The sequence below is a fragment of the Otolemur garnettii genome, unplaced genomic scaffold (assembly GCF_000181295.1).
Source record: "Otolemur garnettii isolate 467f Iridium unplaced genomic scaffold, OtoGar3 scaffold00190, whole genome shotgun sequence".
Lineage (NCBI taxonomy): Eukaryota > Metazoa > Chordata > Mammalia > Primates > Galagidae > Otolemur > Otolemur garnettii.
The window spans coordinates 1,343,347-1,362,874 of NW_003852585.1; the positions used below are offsets into that span (position 1 = coordinate 1,343,347).

The window sequence follows — 19,528 nt, forward strand, 5'->3', positions numbered from 1 at the left end:
CCAGAAGGGTGGACAGGGGAGTGGGGGGAGGTGGTGTCAACAGAATCTTTTGCACAGTCACTGTTAGTTAAAGGGCAGGTCACCTCTGTCCCACTGCTGTCCAAAGCCTCACAGAAAACAGGCTAGCAGAACAAACTCCAGATGGGCCTTTGACCCCAGATCATGGGTTCCCTCATGAAGAATGTTTAAAAGGGACACTTTAGGATCTTCTACCAGGTAGGGACCATCCTTAAGGAGAAATCATCCATCTGAAGTTCAATGTCGATGCACCTACTCACAAAAAGGGAAGTATCCTAAAAGTTCAAAGCCAGGGAGCACAGTGCCAAGTAGGCCAAACTCACTCAGGGTTTTATCATCAACTTCACAAGGAGAAAATTTCAGCTCTTCTCAGCCCATTGGAAGGCCATGGGCTGCAGAGGCAGGGCCAGGAGCATCAGTGTCCCCATTGCAGAGAGCTCCAGGGCTGTAAGTGGGCTCATGCCAGCAGGTAGTGGTTTCAGCATGGCTGGTACACACACCTGAAGGGCCAAGGTCTGGGGGAGGCAAAGTCACATTGGGCCCCTTGGTAAATATGGAGAAAGTAGCTCTGCCACCCAAACCCTGCCCCTTATACTTCACACACCCCATCCTCCTTCCAGGAGTTCAGGGAAGGGTGCTGGGGGAAGGGAATGTCACAGATCTGTGCGATGGATTTCCTCAGGCCTCCAATTAATGGCCCAGGTTCTAGAGTTTTGTTCTATTGTACTCATAATTTGTTTGCTTGCCATTACTATTAAAATTTTGTTTGTTGCTCAATCCTTGTCCCCGACCTCAAAATGTAAGCAAGGACAGAAAGCACAGAACTGTCTTGTAAGAGGGGTGCTGGAGGGCTGGCTTCTCTCCCTAACCTCTGTGACATAGGATTCCAGACACAGACAGGCCTCCAGCCAGCCCCACAGCCTGGGTGACTGGGCCTGTGGCCATCCTGGCCACAATCAATTCAACAGGGGGATTCCTTTGGCATAAGAGAAGCCAGTCCCTTACAGGAGGACAGGATGGTGGGGGTTTGGGAGAGCATTTGGAAGAGCTGGACACTGTGGCCATTGTGGCTTCCCAGTGGACTTGGACCATAAATGCTCCCTACCTAACCCTCTCCACCTGTCTCTGACAACTGACTTCCTAATACTCCACGGTTAGGGAATTATTTGGCAACAAGGAGACTAAGGCTGTTTTGTGGTGGCACAGTCTTTAAAAAGTTAAAAAGAAAATAGGAGAGGCATTCACACAGGATGAGACACACATCCCACTACTTGTCGGCGCCAGGGTTGGCGGCCACTATCTCCTCGTACTTTGGGGGTGGGTCACTGTAAGAGACACTGGCCTCCTCACTGCTGCTCTCCTGGGGAGCAGTCACCTCCTCATAGGAGGGGGGAGGGGTGGCACTGGATAGTCTGGAAAGGGAGAGTTCAGGGAGGTAGAGGGTGCTCTCAAGCCGGACTGTGGTTCTGCCCCCCCGATTGGGCCCCAGCACCACCTGGGGGTTGCTCCCTGCCTCACGGTGCCCAGAGGACTCTCCCTGGCTATGCACAGTTCCCCGGTACACCATGACCCGGGGGAGGCTGTGCCCTGCGCGACTGGCTAGGTACCGGTTCTGAGCATAGGAGGGGTGATGACGGGTTGCTTTCTGCAGCTGGCACCTCCAGATGATGAACAAGGCGATGACAATCAGCAATGCCACCCCCAGAAGGGGCACCACCACGTACATGGCATCTGAGCTCTGTGAGGGGTCTCGCACTGAGTAGACGGCATTTGGGTACCCCTTCCAGAACTCCATCTGCAAAAAAAGAGGTGCCACTTACTAGAAGTTCACATTCTTAGTGGGCCTCAGAAGCCTGAATTCAGCAAGGCTGGTGCCATGTTGGGAAAAGTCTGTGGCTGCTTCCTACCCTTCCCCATCTGCCTGGCCTCAGAGGGCTAACAGGGAGGCTATGGAATGCACCAAAGGCAAAGAACAGTGCTCCCAAGTAAGTGGTCCCCCCAGGAGTCAGCTGCTGGGACTATAAGGACATTTTCTGTGTCCCTCTACGGCCGCATAGGCACGCCTTAGGTTAGGGGGCTTTTCTTCCTTGCTCCTGATTCCTCTGAGACACCAGGGCTGCTCGCACCAGTCCCCAGGGTGGTACGTGCCGTTTGCTCTTTGTTTTCAAACACCTCCTTGACCTCCTCGTAGCTGCAGATTTCCTCCATGCACTCTCGCTCGATGGTGCCTTGCCGCAGCTCCTCCAGGAACTCATTGGCACGAGGGAATCGTTTCAGGACCGAGTGTGCATTCTTGGCTTCCAGAAACACTGAAAAGAGAGCCCGCACTGAGACCTGGAATGGGGAGGTGCCTGGGGCTCCTGCCACCCAGGCTCAGTCCAGGGACTCAAGCACCATCCTGGAGGGAACAAGGCAAAGTGAGCAGACAAGCCTCTAGGCTCTCAACCAGGGCACACGTGGGCCCTTGGTAAAAGAGATGGAAGGACTGCCTCCTGTGGCTCTATCACATTCCTGTGATAACTAGGCCCAGGCCCCTGGTTATATGGAGGACTATGGGAACCAAGTAAGACACACAGGAGCAGGAAAAGAATAGGGATGCTGAGTATGGTGGTCATCAGTGAATAAACTCCCAGGACCTGCAACACCTTGGAAACAGAAATTTGGAGCCTTTGTCATGACAATGTATTCTGCTTTGAAACTGATGCTGGTGCCACTCATGTAAAACAATGCCATAAAACACTATCAGGGTGGCATCCTTCCACCTGGACTTGCCACCTATGCTTCTAGATCACCTGGAAGCCGGAGTCTTGCTCAAGGCAATCTAGTAAGAAGATAGGCTGGGTTGGATTAGGAGACTGGGCACACATAAACCTGAGTGTGCCTCTGAGAAGGGGAGGTAGAAGGGTCTAGATGGGGAGTCTCAGCCTTTGGAAAGTGGGCATAGACCCTTCCTGCAAAAATGCCTTTGCATGCCAGCCATATCTCCATACTGCAGAGGGAGAGACTAGCTCTCACCTGGCTAATGAGCATGGCATGAACTATGCACTCACATAAGCCTGAGCTAAGATTTGGGAGGATGAATGAAGAGGTGACACATGCTCTTGGTGTTCACCCAGAGGTGGGCCTTCCTAGTGCCCATATCAGGCAACTGCCCTTGGTGTCCAGGTTTGCGGGCAGACAGGCCCCAGCCCTGTCACTCAGGTATCTCTGGCAGCAGCCTACACAGGGGCACATCCACAGGTGAGCAAGTGCTCCAGGACGGGACTAGAGTTGAGATGGCCAAAGCTGCTGCTTGGCCAAGTGGATAATGACAGTTAAGATGGGAAGGACTTGAAGGATGGACATGCGCCTCTCCCTTGGCCTGCTGGGCATGGCCCTCTATCACTCTGCCTGGGCCTGGAAAAACTCACCTGCCATGATGCTTCCTCAGCTCCAGGGGCTCAATTGCCTGGCAAAGGAGAAAAGCAAAGTTGTGGTGAAATCACTCCCAGATATCTACAGGGCACCCTCTTGTCCCTGGGATGTAACCTCCCTCGCACTCCTGGCCTGGTCAAAAGGTTCAAATGGTATCCTGTTTGCTGACCACCATCTATCCAGCCACTTACAGCTCCCACTGTTGTTCATTCTTCCCCCAGGCTCTTCCCTGGAGACACTCAAGACCAAGCAGAGCGCAAAGGAAACCTTTCAGCTATTTCCCCCAAAACATATCTGGGGCATTCAAGAGACCTGAGGGTTGACCCTTTTCTTTAAAAAAGGATAACTCTACAGGCTGAGGCTCCTCCTTCCAGCTCTCCTCAGTGAATGTTTGCACTTTCCAAATGGAAAGATCCTCAGAGAGAGATGAGTAAATGAATCCCAGTGGTGTGGGGACTCAAGCAAGGTTAAGCAAATGGATAGGGACAGAGGCAGGACCTTAATTGGTAACTAATTCTGATAACCATGGTGAGTCACAGATACCTCTAATGACAAGCATGTTCTCCTGAAAACAAAGCTTAAGGCAGCAACAGCAACCATCTCAAAAGCCACAGCCTGGTTGGGACTGGCTTACAGGAGCCTTCTATGAACACATATTCTGCAAGTCAGTTCCTCCATGCACAACACGACTGTATTCTTCACATCCTTGGGCACGTCTATTAGGCCCAAACCTGGACAACCTGCTGTGCTCATCTTCATCTCACATGGAAGCAGATACCTGGAATCTTCTGGAACCAGGTATCTCTCCTCTCTTTGCATTGAAGACCACCACAGATAAGGGTACCAAGACATGGATTTAGATGATCACCACTAAGATACTAAGTAGAAGATGCCTCTAATGTGAGCTATTATCCAAAAGCCTTCCTCCTGGGAAAGGCTACTCAGCCAGTACATGTGCCATGGACACAGCACACGGCTCCTCCCGCCCCTCTCTGCAGCATACACACCCACTCACATACATATTTCAGGGCATTAGCCGAGCTGTCCACATCTGGGAGCAATCACCCCACTGCTCCCTTCCTCAGGCAGAAGCTCTGGTTTTATGATGGGCTGGATGCAAGACATGGGCACAGTGTAACCCATAGTGCTCCCCTCTTGCCTGGGTGTTAACACCACCAGGCAAGCCCGAGAAGCCCAGCTGCTAAGCAAATCTGCATCTCTCCTATGATGTGGTATGCAATTTCACATGTCTGTTTGCAGAATCTTATTGTGCATGTATGTCCTCTCATCCTTCTAGCAAACAGGCAGGCTATAAACCATAAATTTAAAACTAAAGGAGAAACAACAAAGCTAACATTTAGCTGTGGAAACACCATATCAAGAGGCATTCTCTTTTGAACCCCACAGCAAACTATCAACATGGGAGTTTGTCAACAGACAGGCCTGCACAGTGACAAAATTGGCCTCAATGTTTATCAGAGCAAAGATGCAATAGTATTCAAAATTCTACTTCCATCATGGCTCTCTAAGGTTCTCTTAGTGAGGACGTACATGTTTTTGGATTGAAGAAAAATGGAGGTGTTGTATCTGGTTTGAAAAGAATGAGTAAAGGCTTTACTAATAAAGAAAGAGAAAAAATTTGATGCTTATTGAAGAAAATTACTGTTTTCTCCTTTAATTTTCATGTGGGGAAGTTACATAATAGCTTACATATAGTCACTTTTTGTCACAAACACACAACTTTGGTGCATGCACACTCGCACCTGTCGTAGACCCAAATGCACGTTATCCTGACACACTTGCTAAAGGCATTAGTTCATTTTTAGGCTTCAAATGAGCCAGGAAGTCCCCTAAACAGCTCCACTGACAGTTCTGTGGCCACCATCACTGCTCCTGCGGCCTGCCATGAGGCCTTCCCCTACCCCCAGGTTTAGAGCCTTCTTCTTCCCCTATAAATACACCAGCAATAGGCAGTTACTATGGCAACAGTGAGGAAGCAAGCGTGAAGGCTCCACGACAGAGAATGTGATGCTGCAGTCACGAATGTATGTCCCTCCTGCCCCTGGTGGCTACTGTATAGCTGATTGTAGGCTGAAGGAATTTTTAACCCACTCCCCACAGGAACACAGCTGAATCCTGGCAGCTTGGAAAGGAAGGAAGGCCGGGAACTGGCCACCACAAAGACCTTCCTTAACCCCACCCCAGCCTGAAGCTTCTGAATTACAGTACTCTGGGGCACTGCTCTCCAAATCCCTAGCATGAAGCCTGGTGGCCACCAGGGCACCTAGGGTCCCAAAGCATGGCCTCCAAACCACTTATTCGAACCCTATCCCTCTTTATTTCTGTCACTCAGAACTGATCGCCAGGAAAGGGTTCTGTGATCTCCAAATCTCATGACTCATGGACCCACCCAGTGACATGGCAACTCCCAAATTAGGCTCAAACTCAAACTCTGGGGCCCCCTTGTCCACTTTCACTCATGCCAGCCCTGAGAGTGCCTGTCCTCTCCCACCTTGGCCTGACACCAGCGCCCTACCCAGGAATTCCTGCATCTGGCCCAACAACACTTCTCCGGTGCTGCTCAAGACCCTCAACGCCCTGGCTCGGTCAAGCTTCCAGATCCCCACCTCCCAAACAGTGCCCCGAGCCCAGCTCGGCTGCCCTGGACACCGAACCATGCCCTCGGGGCTGGGGCGACCAACCCCAGCGGCCTCACCGTTCTCCGGGCCCAGGAGGCGGCCGCCCTGTTTGCGCACGCAGCCCGCCACCTCGCGCTGCGCCTCTTCCAACAGGGCCCCTGTCCCCGCCCACCTGCTCCCCGTCGGCCAAGCCCCCCAGCCCAGCCCAGCGATCTCCTCCCTCCCACCCACCCCGCCCCGCTGCCCTCCCGCGGCCCCGGATGCCCTGTGGCTCTCCCCGCCAGGGCCGAAGTGCGCCTGAAGCCCCCGCCCCTCGCAGCCGGGCGCCCAGGCCCTGCCCATTACCTCGGCACCCCCCTGCCTGCCCCTGTTATCCTCTGGGGGCTGCTCCGCTGCCCGCCCCCCGCACCCCGCCGCGCCAGGTCTGGCCTCGCGCCCCGCGCCTCGCCCGCCACGACCGCCGTGCCCGGATCGCCAGGCCGCGATCGTCGCGCTGCCCCGTGCACCGGGCCGCCGGGCCGCTGGGCTGAGGAGTTGAAGGAGGGGTGGGGGCGAAGAGAGCGGGCCGAGGGGGTTGGGAGAGCGGGCCCGCAAGCTGGGCCGGAGGGGCGGCGGCGCGCACCGAGCACCGCGCGCCCGCGCCCCACTCCCCCCGCACCCCCCCCCCCCCCGCCCGTGCTGCCGGGGGGCGGGGCCTGGTCGGCGGGCCTGGGGCGTTCAGGGGACTTTGGCCACTGCACCGGCCCAGTAGTGGCCCGGGACGCGGGCCCTCGGAAGACCTGGCGCAGCAGCAGGCTCCGGCAGCTGCGCCCAAGGCCCGTGCACCAGGCGTCCCTGAGCTGCCCAACCCCCTCCTGTGTCAACTCGGGCTTACCTGCCATTTGAGCCGGTGCCCTTGGATAAAGGAGGGGCTCCGGGGGCCAGCAACCTGGACCCCACCTCGGCAGGACCCCACAGGTCCCGCAGAAGAAGGCCCTGGTCTAGGCCTCGTTTGGCAAAGGCTGGGTGACCTTGGCTTCCTCCCTCACCCCCCCCCCTGCATTGGGAAGGCAGACTTCCCTCCTGTAAAATCTGAGAAATGGGGGGAACCGTGCCTCCCCTACGGGCCTGTGGAGAGATGACAGAGTTTGAAATGGCCTTGGAAGACCTCAGGGCCAGAAAGGGGGAGAGAAAGGAATCCTCTGGGCCTGCAAGGAGCACGAGATGGTGGGGTACCTTGGGAGGCCAGCAGGTGGAAGGTTCAGCATGGCAGGACAAGATACTGGTAGCTAAGATGACACTAGCCCAGGAGAAACCACACAGGAATGGGCTGCTAAGAGAGGAGGACGACAGTTCTGAGGCTCTGGGGCTGGAAAAACCTCCAAGGAAGGGCCAGGGGCCCTCCTGAGCTGTCGGGACTCTTTTTCATCCTCTGCACCTCTAGAGCCCAGCCCAGTGCTAAGATTGATGACCTCCTCCTTCCCTCCGCACAAAAGTGCCTTTCACGGGAATGAGCCTGAGCAGGCATACAGGAAACTTCCACCAGCCGCATCCTGGTGGAGTAACACCAACCCTCCCCCCTTCACAGACATGGGGCTTCCCCTTCCATTTCTGCCCCTTCTTCTCAGAGTGTTGCCCTGGCCAGCTATTCCAGGGTTGCTGGAGTGGACCTGGCCTTTGACAGATGTGTGGCACTCTCCACATCAAAGGTGAAGAGGGTCAAGCCCAAGCCTGTGGAGTAAGGTTCCATGGAATAAAAGTAAGATCACCTGGGTTAATGATGGGACTCCTTTGGTGCCCAAATTTGGACTGTGTATGTTTTGGGAGAAACCCTGATTCAAGGGGGCAGAGTCAGGGTTGTGATTGTTGGGGGAAAACAGACTGGGGCTCTTCTGGAGCCAACTGCCTGAGTTTGCCAGCCACTAGCATGTTCCTGTCCTGCTCCTAACAGCCATGACCCCTTGTGCAAACAACTGCTGAAAATATAGCCCTTCTCCAGAGTGTGCACAAGGGTCTACATGTCCCCTCTTGAGCTTCCGGCTCCAGCAACACAAGCCCACTTCTAGTTCCCTGTCTGCCTGGAATGCCTTTCCTCCCACTGTTGCCTTGTGCACTTGCATTCATTCTTCCCACACAGACATGGGGCCTCTGTGGATGGTAAGAGACAGGAAGCAGAAGGAATGCCGCCTCTGGAGCCTGCTGCCTGCTGCAGCTCTCAGCAGTCTCACACAGTGGCTCTGCGATTTTCAGTAAGTGACTTAACCTCTCTGCATCTCCGTTCCCTTATCTGTCGAATGGGAATGAAGCTGACAGTGCCTCCCCCAAATGGTTGCTAAGAGGGTTGGGGAGGTCGTCATGCCGAGTGCACCTGGTGCTTAGGCATGAGCTGAATATAATGCAGCTTCAGCCGACAGGAAGCTGCACTGCACTCGTGGGGGTGTTCATGTAGGTAACAGGAGCTCCTCCGCTCTCAGGGTTAAGGCCCTTGCCTCTTCCTGTCTCCCTAGCATCCAGCACCAAGCCTTACTGGTATAGGTGCTTACTAGATCCTTGTAAAGCTGAGCCTGGAGGGGCTGTGCTGAGGTGAAGAACAGCCTTCAACTTACCATCTTAACATTGCCCCCAATGCCAATGGCACCTCTGGCTCCTGCCTCCTCCCTGCAGAAAGCCTGAGTCTTGGGGCATGAGCTTCTCCCGACTTATTGGCTTTTTTAAGGGCTTTTGGAGTCCCCACCACATGGCTCCAGCCACTTCTGGGGACAGCAGGGGAGGGCTGCAGCCTTCCCTCCATTCCTCCTGCCTGAAAAATGCTCCCTGCACCAGTATGGAAAGAGCTCGGCTATTGGTGTCCTTTTCCAAGCAAATTGCAATGTCTTTAGTCTCCCCTAAACCCCCAGCACAGCTCAGACTCTCATTATGCAAATGAACCCTCAATCCCTCTCCCCACCTCCATCAGAGCCAGCAGCGGCCCTTCTGTTACCTCTGCACTGGTGAGCGATCCAAGCACAGTTTGGCATGTGACAATCACCCTTGTTTTCTGAGTGCCAGTCATGTGTAAGGAACTGTGCTAAGAGTTGTGGGAGGACACAGCTCCCAGGGTTCATGCTGTAGTTGCTATAAGAAAAATGAAGGTGGCAGAATGCAGATCACAATTCAGAAAAAGTTCCCAACCCAATGCAAAAGGACAAGCCTTCCATCCAGAGTTTGATCTGACTTCTAACCTGTCTGCTTTTCTGTGCCAGATCCCATTCAGAAAAGCCAACTTCCTGGATGTGTGACCAGTGGGGTCAGATGGTTCTTCATGTTTAGAAGGGCTGCACACACTTGGTTCAAGGCTCTGTTGTCACAATCTTGAAATCCTTCATGTTTCCAAGCAAAAGAGCTTCATTTTCATTTTTAGTTTTGCCCTGCAAAATACCTAGACAATCCTGGCCATGGGTGACATTTCCAACACCTGGATCCTATCTGAGCAGATAGGATTGTCAACCACCCACCAGTCCTTTGACGCCTCACTTTCTCTACTCTGCAAGGCCTGACCAGTCCCTTCTTTCTCACGTCTCAGCTCCACCAATTCATCTCCTCCTATGCTCCCTCTCCCCAACCCCATTCCTGCACCTCATCCTCTGCTTGACATGAGCACCTTCTGCCAATGTCATTTACTCTTCACTGACGCTCATCCATCCCAGAATTGAAGCTTCTTTGAAATCTACTGCCCCTCTGTTCCCTTATAACCTTCCCAACCCTTACTAACAGTCACCCTTACCCTATAAGAGACCCATTTTATCCCCCCTCACTGATTAACCAATCAGGTAATCATCAGGTGTTAGGGGCCTACTTGTGTCCTCCAGAATTCATATGTTGAAGTCCTAACCCCCAGAACCTCAGAATATGACAGCATTTGGGGATAGGGCCTTTAAAGAGATATTTAAAACAAAATGATATCATTACGGTAGACCCCAAACCAATAGGACTGCTGTCCTTTTGAGATAAGAATACAGACACCCACAGATGGATGACCATGGGAGGACACAGGGAGAGGTAGCCATCTATAAGCCAAGGACAGCCCTCAAGAGGGACCAGCCCTGCTGACACTTTGATCTTGTGCTTCCAGCCTTCAGGACTAGGAAAGAGTACACTGCTGTCATTTAACTCCCCATCCCCCAGTCCATGGTACTTTGTCAAACTACAGCCTGAACAAACTCATATATCAAGTATTTATTCAGTGATATTATGTGTCAGGTGCTGTTGTAGGCCTTGGGATTGCAGAAGCCAACAAACTAAACCAAAACTCCTCCCCTGATGGATATTAGATGAAAAACCAAGAAGCCAAAGGTACAGCCTGCTAGCTGATGATTGGTGCCATGGGAAAAAGTGAAGCACAGATTTAAAATAAAGAGATCAGGGAAGGCCCCATTGTGAGTTTGGCATTTGAGCCAAGACTTAAAGGAGATGAGGGGCCAGCCTGTTCTGGGTCAAGAGATCCACAACTGCAAAAGCCCTGGGAGCAGAGGCACACCTGGCAAAGGCTGGTGTGCTGAAGTGTGATCAAGAGAAGAGGGTGGTAGGGGATGAGGTCAGAGAGGTCAAGATGGGAGTGGCCAGATGCCATGCAGAGTGACACAGAGAGACATTGAGGGATCTGAGTCAAGGGGGTCTGTGGCCTTATTTCTATTCATATGAATTATCACTCTGGCTGCTCAGTGAGGGTGAAGCTAGGAGACTGCTTACGGGACAACTGAAATAACCCAGTTGCTGGATAGACTTTGACAAAGAGTCATTAGGATTGGATTACAGCTGAGAGTTGGGTTAGGACAGAAAGACAGAAGTCAAGGATGACATTTAAGTTTTTAGTCAGAGGAACAGGAAGGATGAAGGCACTTTAAGTGAGGTGAGGAAGATGCAATGGGGGCATCAGGGCTGGAGGTATAATTGGAGAATAAGTGACACCAAGTCAGTACCAAAAGTCCTGACATGGATGGAATCCACAAGACAGTGAATGCAGGGAAGGAAAAGCATCCCCAGGACTAAGCCCCAGTCAGTCTTGCTCCTGGGGGGAAAGGTAAGCAAGGAGCCACTCGTGGAGGGAATGGAGGGGCCGTGGGCATGCTTAGGAGTAGATCAGCAGAGCTCAGAGGAGCTGAGGAAAATGAGTCAGGAAGAGGGCAGTCATCAACCATCTAGATCAATGCTTCTCAACCTTCCTAATGCCACGGCCCTTTAATATAGTTCCTGTGGGTTGTGACCCACAGGTTGAGAACTGCTGGTCTATAGGTCTATAGGCTGGACAAGTAAGATGAGGACAAGGCATTGAACATGGTGTCTGCCATTGTAGAGGTTATGAGTGACCTTACGAAAGTAAATTCCATGGAAACATGGCGGGATAAAGGCATATCAGAGTGTTTTCAATCAAGAGTGGGAAGAAGAATTGAAAACACAGAATGTTGATTGACAAGTTTCTCTAGGAGTCTTGCTACAAAGGAGAACAGAGAGATGAGGGGTTTATAGGGATATGGGGTGACAAGATAAAAAGTATTTTTAAAATATGGGATAAATTACAGTGGTAACATGCTGGTGTGCTAATGAGCTGGTAAAGAGGGAGAAATTGGTGATGTAGGAAGCTGAGACACAGATGCAGGCAGGTGGGAGAGACCCCGGTACACCTTGGAGAAGTTTTCCTTTGATAGCTTCTATTTTTTCCATGAAACAGAAAGCCAGGTCACTGGTTGGGAGTCATGGGGAAGACATCACTGGTTTGAACAGACAATGCTTAAAATGTGCTTCTGGGAGACAGGAGAGTGAGGTGTTGTGGGGCAGCAGTGTGATTACTGCTGGTGGGAAAGGTCCACTTGGGCATTAGTGGACATTGATCTGTAGGAAAATGACTCAGCATGTGTGGTGCTCCAGCCACGTCCAGTGGCAGTGTGCAGAGCCAGCATAGGTACAGAGTTGCATTTCATCTGGGTTGGGTTTTGCCAGATGAGTATGAGGAATGATGGGGGACACATTAGTTGTGTGTGGATTCAAGGGAGACACGATGATGATCAACCACAGAAGTCAAGCTGGGTGAGGAGTGAGGCAAGGACACAGTAAGGCTTTGGTGAAGGAGAGTGAAAAATTGTAGAATCCTTGCTTTGAGGGCCCCTGGAGAGGTCAAAGGATGGTTGCAATAGTAGAAGGAGTCAGCTCGCTGCCAGAGAGGTGGGTGCATGAAATGGAGACTCCACAGGGGTGGTGGTTTCACATGTCAACATGGTCTCACAACACGACTACAGAAGGAAGTGGCTGTGGTACAGAGGGGCATAGAGCTGGGTAAAGAGTAGATCAGTGCAGTAGGAGGTCTGGGGGGTTGAATTATCTATGTAGATATTGAAATTGCCAGGCATGTCCACATATGACTTCCCTCACACCAGGCCCCTTGTTGTCTTGCCTCCTTGACAAATCCTCACTCCACTCTGTGGTGTCACCATGAACCTGAAGGGCAACCCATCCCTGAGCTAACCACGGCCAGCCTCACTGGTCCTAGAGGTCACTCCCCACTGAGCCTACCCCTAGTTCCAATCTGTCAGCCCTTCCCTGACTCTTGACTCTGAGCTGAAACTTTGTACCCTTTGACCAGCATCTCCCCAACCCCACCCTGAACTTCCACCTCTGACTCCCGCCGTTCTACTGTCTGCTTCTGTGAGTTTGACATTTAAATATTCCACACATAAGTGAGATTGTGTGGTAGTTGTCTTTCTGTGCCTGGCTTATTTTACTTAACATCCATGTTGTTGCAAATAACAGAATTTCATTCTTTTTATGGCTGAGTAGTATTAGTTTTTGGATAACATATTTTCTGATGGCAAAAGTTGATGCAGATGTGGAGAAAATGCAGCCCTTGTACACTGTTGGTGGGAATGTAAACTAGTACAGCCACTATGGGAGCAATATAGAGGTTCCTCATACTATATGATCCAGCAATCCCACTGCTGGGGATATACCCAAGAGAAAGGAAATTAATGTGTCAAAGAGCTATCTACCCCCTCATGTTCACTGCAGCACTATTCATAATAGCTAAGACATGGTGCCCATGGGCTGAAAAGTCCCCTTGTACCCCCTGCTCTGGTGCTGAAATTTCCTCCCTCTCACTGGGTTATCACTGTCCTTTTGGCCACTTGCTCAAACTGGGGTAGAGGAACCTCTAGACTACTATTTCTCAAAGACTGCAATGCACAGGAAACATCTGGGATGCTTTTCAATCATGGCAATTTTCACATCTTTGTGTACATTCTGTCCAGAACAGGAGGCCTGAGGGGGAGCCAGAGTTCATGGAGCTGCCCAGCACAACATGCCTAGTGACTAGGACATAGGGGACTTGCGGGGGTGGGGGTGGGGGGCAAGCTTTCAGAAACATTGCTTTAGTCTAGACTTTCTACCTGAGAAGTCTCTCTCTCTCTCTCCCCCATACACATCCCCAGCCACTAACCCCAGCAGAGTCCTGCCTCCCAGAAATGATGGGTTGTAAGAGGAAACAGCTTGATCTCAAAATTGGGAGGTCAAGTGAGGGACAACACAGGATAGTTAGAGCATCTCTGGGCCTGGAACAAGCTCCCATGAGGGCTCAGTCCAAGGCTGGGAAACCGATGGCAGGGCTGAGTGGCCATTACATAGTCCATCCTGCCACTCATACATAGTGCCCTGCCCAACCAGCACATACATATACGCCCCAAGCCAGGCAAAGGTGCTTAGGCAGAGACTCCCCAGCAGACTCACCCTGTGCATTGCATTTTTCCTACTGCCACCTCCTGGACACTGTGGGCACTGTAGCTGCCACCTCTGCCCTTGCCAGGCCCCTCTGGATACCATACCATTAAGTTTCATGAACCATGGTTGAGGGTTCCAAACTCAAGTCCAAATACATTCTTTGCATCTGAAAGTTATGAGGGGGAGAGAATCATGATTGTTTTCAGAAGGAATTAAGTTCCTAGGACCACTGTCTGGAATATTCACCAAGCATTAGAGGTGATACAGGGGAGAGGATGCAGTGAACCAAGAAGACTGAAGACTTTGACTTCATGGATGTTACAGCGAGGGAAGAGAGACAACACATTAGTACACAAACACAACATAGATCAGATGCCATCAAATCTAAGGTGGCCTTACTCGTATTATCTATCAATTAAGCTATGTTGCCAATTAAGCCATGACACAAGTTTCTTAGCACATAGGATTTTTACTTGATACTTATTGAAAGAGTCCTTTTAGACTTAATTGGACATCGATTTTTCTGATACATCTCTTCAGTGCTTACATAAAAAGAAAAATAGGAGCAGAACAAATTGATTAAAATAAACCCGCTCACGTTCAAATTTCAACTCTCCTCAATCACATTTTGACCTAGTCTTGGGGGTGCCCCTGTGTTGTCACATAGAATTGTCCGCTGTGCTATCAGGGATGCTGGGGAGGCAGCCTTTCTTTAAGGAATTTACTTTTTAAAAAGCCTTTGGATGCTAAAGTCCACTTGGGACTCCAATTTAGGCAATGTAGGTAATCTAGGTAATCCCCACCCGTTCCCCATTCCTACCGAATCATAGAGGTTAAAGAGGTGGGGCCCTGTTACCTTAGGGGAGGGTGTCTCTTCTCAAATGCTGACACCATACAGGTATGGTAGTGTAACATGAGACACCTTGATTTATGAGACTGAAATTTGAACACGGAATGGGGAAATGTGAATTAAATATGGATATATATACACTTCTTCTACTCACAAAACTCTGGTTGCCTGTCAGATAACGAGGTATATGGAGAAAAGCAAAAGCAAAAAAGGTACAGAGCAAGGGCTAGTGGATGAGGATGGCAGTTTTTAAATCAGCTGGTTGGGGAAGGACTCACTGAGCAGTCACATTTGAGCAGCACTTAGAGGAGGTGAGGGGGATAGCTGTGTAGATAACTGGGAGAAGAGTATTCTAGTAAAAGGGGATGGTAAGTTCAAAGGCCCTGAGGCAAGAGTGTAGCTGGTATATTTGAGGCACAAGGAGTGTCAGGGGAGGGCTCTGCCAGATGCCCCGGCAACCTTACACAACTTCAGACAGGCCACAGAGGCAAGGCTCAACTACTATCTGACTCAAGTCCTGCTGGAGTGCCCAGGGCTCCTCCCAGGAATGCTGGAAGATGGGCAGGCTTGAGAGGAGCTGTTGCAATACCCTTTCCTGCTCCCCTGTGAGTCTTTCATGAGGCAGCCATGAAACATTTCTCACCCACTTCCCTTGGTCCACTTAGCTCCCTGCTATGATCTGAATGTTTGTGCTCCCCCCCCCCATTCTTATCTTGAAACCTAATCACTGGTGTGATAGTACTAAGAGGTGGGCATTTTGGAGCTGACAAGGTCACGAGGGTGGAGCCATCTATGAAGCATCTTCCCCTGCCAAATACTGAATCTGCTGGTGTCTTGATCTTGGACTTTCCAGCCTCTAGAACTGTGATCCATGAATTCGTGCAGTTTCTAAGTTAGGCAGTCTAAGGTACTTTGTCCCAGTGCAACTAGGGACACAAGGAGCTAACAATGTGGTCAGAGACAAGATCAGCATGGAAGAGTGGTAGGAGAGGAGCTCAGATGAGGCCGCCTCTACCCCAGATTTTCTATAGCTGGCTCCAGCTCGTCCTTTAGATCTTTGTTCTACTGTCACATCTTCAGAGAAGCCTTCCCAGATATACTCTGAAAAGTAATTTCTCCTTTCTATGCCATATTCTTTCCTCCCCAACCAGACTCTCGGCTCCATGAGAGCAGGGACATCTCTGCCTTGCTCATCTCTGTAGCCTCAGCTCCCTTCTGCCTTTCTCATCTCATTCCTCACCACATAGTCCAGGAATTGCATATATACTTTTTGTTCTGATTCTAGAAATAATATGCTTCTATTGTAGCAGTTGTAGAAATAACCATATACAGTCCCAGCAGCTGGAGAAAGCCATTATTAAAATTTTTGTATATTACCTTCTTGTTTTTCACTCTACAAATTCAATTTTACATCATTTTTCCTCATACAATGTAAATATTTTTTTCCTTTTTTATCTAATTATAAAAGCATATTATAAAATTATTCAGGCAAAACTTAAATATACAAAGTAGGAAGCTAAAAAGCACCCATTAACTGTTGGTATCGCTGCCTCTGAACTTTTCCTTCCGCACACGTAGTTTTCTCTCACACAGACAAAGTGCTTTTTTCCTCTTAACAATGTCTTGTGATCTCATGCCTGAACCAGATTTCTTTTTCTTTCCTAATTCTTTCCTATTTCCTTTTTCTTTTCTTGCTTTGTAAACAATGCTGTCACAGCCACATTTGTACACGCATCTTTGGCATTTGACCATTTTCTCCATTTGCTTTCATGCTCAGGCAGGCCTTCTCCACTTCCAACATTTCAAAATAGTTGTAATTTTCACCTTACACTTTTATGTTTTCATTAGTTAACATGTACATTTTTAATCTGCCTAGAATTGAACTTGGTTTAAATTTAAGCGAGGGATTGATTAACTACATTTTTCTAAGTGTTAGTCTGTTTAGAAAACACTGTCTTTTCTTCACCACTGTTGGAGAAAAGGGGTAGCTTAGGAGACTTGAGGCCCTGATAATACTATTAATCGGCCCCTCACCATTTTTTTGATGTGGACCATAAATGCTGATAAGCATGTTTCCTCTTCAATAATCTCCCTTCTCTACTGACCAGATGGCCACCCCTCAGATTTGTCTCTAAAGTAACCCTCAAGCCACTATTGGTCCATGCCTGTTTTATCAGATATTATTATTATTTATATATTGTTTATTTTGTTTCTGGATGAGTTCTTTGCTATAGCCTGTCTCTTCCTAAGATAATAACATACTGTGTCAACCACTGCAGCAAACTGGTAGATCGAGTACGCTCTTCACCCTTGCCCTGACCATTTCTACTTCTTTCCCCCCAGACTTTCTGGTTCACTATTGCTTATTTATTCTTTCATCTAGCCTTTGGAAGTGTTTCATATATTATAAAAGAAAAAACTACCATTGCTATCTTGATTATAATCACATCAAATGTATCAATTTAAGTTTGGAAAGGACAGATACCTTTACAATACAAATCTTTTTCAATCAAGTCCTTGGTATTCTTTTGTATTTTCCTAAATCTTGTTTAATGTTTCTCATTAGGTGTTTTAGTTTTCTTCTTATAGGCCCTGTGCATTTTTTTTTCAGTTTATTTCTTTTTTTTATTAATGTATTTTTCTTACGTATACATGTGTATATTAGGTTTCCACTTTTGCCTTCGCAGAATTAAAAGGCCAAATTTAATGACAATAATAATATTTAACATAAGGACTGAGAACAAAAACCTCATAAAGAATGAAAGAAGATAAATACATTCAGAAAAGAAATCAGACGATTGTTGCAATGAAATATTAAGCAATAATAATAGTAATAATGCAAAGAAAGTACCATTCACATTGTCAGATAGAAGTATGTCTATTATAGAATACTTTGATCAATTAACTTCTTCTTATTTTGTTTTTTCCAAAGTCTCAAAGAATAGACAACTAATATTTATAAATAAAAGATAATTTCAAAAAACAGATCATACCAAATCTTATAGACAATAGAAAAAGAAATACTTCAAAATCATTCTACTTAATCTGGATAGACCTGATATTAAAATTGGAGAAAGTATATTGTAAAAGGGAAATTACAAACATATTTCACTATAAGTGAGGATGCAATATGATAAACAACATATTAACATGTTGAATTAAAAATTAATGTTTAAGTAATGTACTTCGGTCAAATTTAAATACAATTTATATGAGAATTAGTCACTATTTTCTTTTCTTTTTTTTTTAACACATAATCATTTACTACTTGTTTGTTACAGAATACACAAGACAAAACACAAATAGCAAACAATTTTTTTCCCTTGTTATGTTTTTACCAAAGTCTAAAAAAAGACAACTAATATATATAAATAAAAGTAAAAAATAATTTCTAAAAAAAACCAGATCATGCCAAGTCTTATAGACAGTAGAAATAGAAATACTTTAAAATCATTCTACTTAGTCTGGATACCCCTGATAATAAAATTAGGAAAAATATATTATTATAAAGGGGAAATTATAGACATATTTCACTGATGAATAAGGATGCAATATGATAAATGACATATTGACATGTTGGATTAAAAATTGATATTTAAGTAATATACATTAAGCAAAATTAAATCCAGTTTGTAGGAGAATTAAACATTGTTATTTATATACATATATATATTTTTTGCCCACACCCCCTCACTCCTTCTCAGTCTGATCTCCCCTTCTCCCATGCCCCACCATGTCATTAATTGTCTTCATATCAAAGTTGAATACATAGGATTCTTAATTCTCCATTCCTGTGATGATTCACTAAGAATAATGTGTTCCACCTCCATTCAGGTTATTACAAATGCTGTAAAATCTTCATTTTTTTTGATGGCTGAACGATACTCCATAGTGTACATATACCACAGCTTACCAATCCATTCCTGTGTTGAAAGACATTTAGGCTATTTCCACGTTTTAGCGATTGTAAATTGGGCTGCGATAAACAGCCTAGTACAAGTGTCTTTATAGTAAAAGTTTGTTTTTTTTTTCCTTCTGGATAGATGCCCAATAATGGGGTTGCAGGATCAAATAGGAGGTCTAGGTTGAGTTCTTTTAGGTTTCTCCATACTTCCTTCCAAAAAGGTTGTATTAGTTTGCAGTCCCACAAGCAGTGCAAGAGTGTTCCTTTCTCTCCACATCCACGCCAGCATCTACAATTTTGAGATTTTGTGATATAAGCCATTCTTGCTGGGGTTAGATGATATCTTAGGGTGGTTTTAATTTGCATTTGTCTAATAATTAGAGATGAAGAGCATTTTTTCATATAGTTAGTAGCCATTCGCCTATTGGCTTTAGAGAAGATTCTGTTCATCTCTCTTCCCCATTGATGTATGGGGTTGTTGGACTTTTTCTTGTAGATTAATTGAAGTTCTGCATAGAACTTGGTTATTAGACTTTTGCCAGATTCAAAATATGCAAATATCCTTTCCCATTGAGTAGGTCATCTATTTGCTCTGGTTATTGTCTCCTTTGCTGTACAGAAACGTTTTAGTTTCATAAGATCCCATTTGTTTAGTATTGCTGTTGTTGCTATTGCCGTGGCAGTCTTCCTCATAAAGTCTTTCCCCAGGCCAATATCTTCCGGTGTTTTTCCAATTCTTTCTTTGAGTATTTTTATTGCTTCATGCCTTAGATTTAAGTCCTTTATCCATCTTGAATCAATTTTTGTGAGTGGAGAAAGGTGCGGGTCCAGTTTCAGTCTTTTACATGTAAGTTTTTTATGCAAGTTTCTCTCCATTTATGTTTATTGCAATTATGAGTGGGTTTTCCCCCATTATAGTTTCTAACCAGTTATTGCTGGTTTGTCAGAAAGATGCTGATTTTTTTTTTTTTTTTTTTTTTT

At 47.6% G+C, this 19,528-nt stretch overlaps 1 protein-coding gene across 1 annotated transcript; it reads right to left on the reverse strand.

Annotated features, from left to right (window-relative positions):
- Positions 1–733: 733 nt before the first annotated feature.
- PRRG3 (proline rich and Gla domain 3) lies at positions 734–6,434 on the reverse strand. The gene is made up of 4 exons (XM_003800935.1): positions 6,417–6,434; positions 3,429–3,466; positions 2,167–2,327; positions 734–1,813 (listed from the first exon to the last, which is right to left on the reverse strand). Exons 2-4 carry the CDS (start codon positions 3,433–3,435, stop codon positions 1,286–1,288), a joined length of 696 nt encoding a protein of 231 aa, XP_003800983.1. The 5' UTR covers positions 3,436–3,466; positions 6,417–6,434; the 3' UTR covers positions 734–1,285.
- Between the last annotated feature and the right edge of the window lie 13,094 nt (positions 6,435–19,528).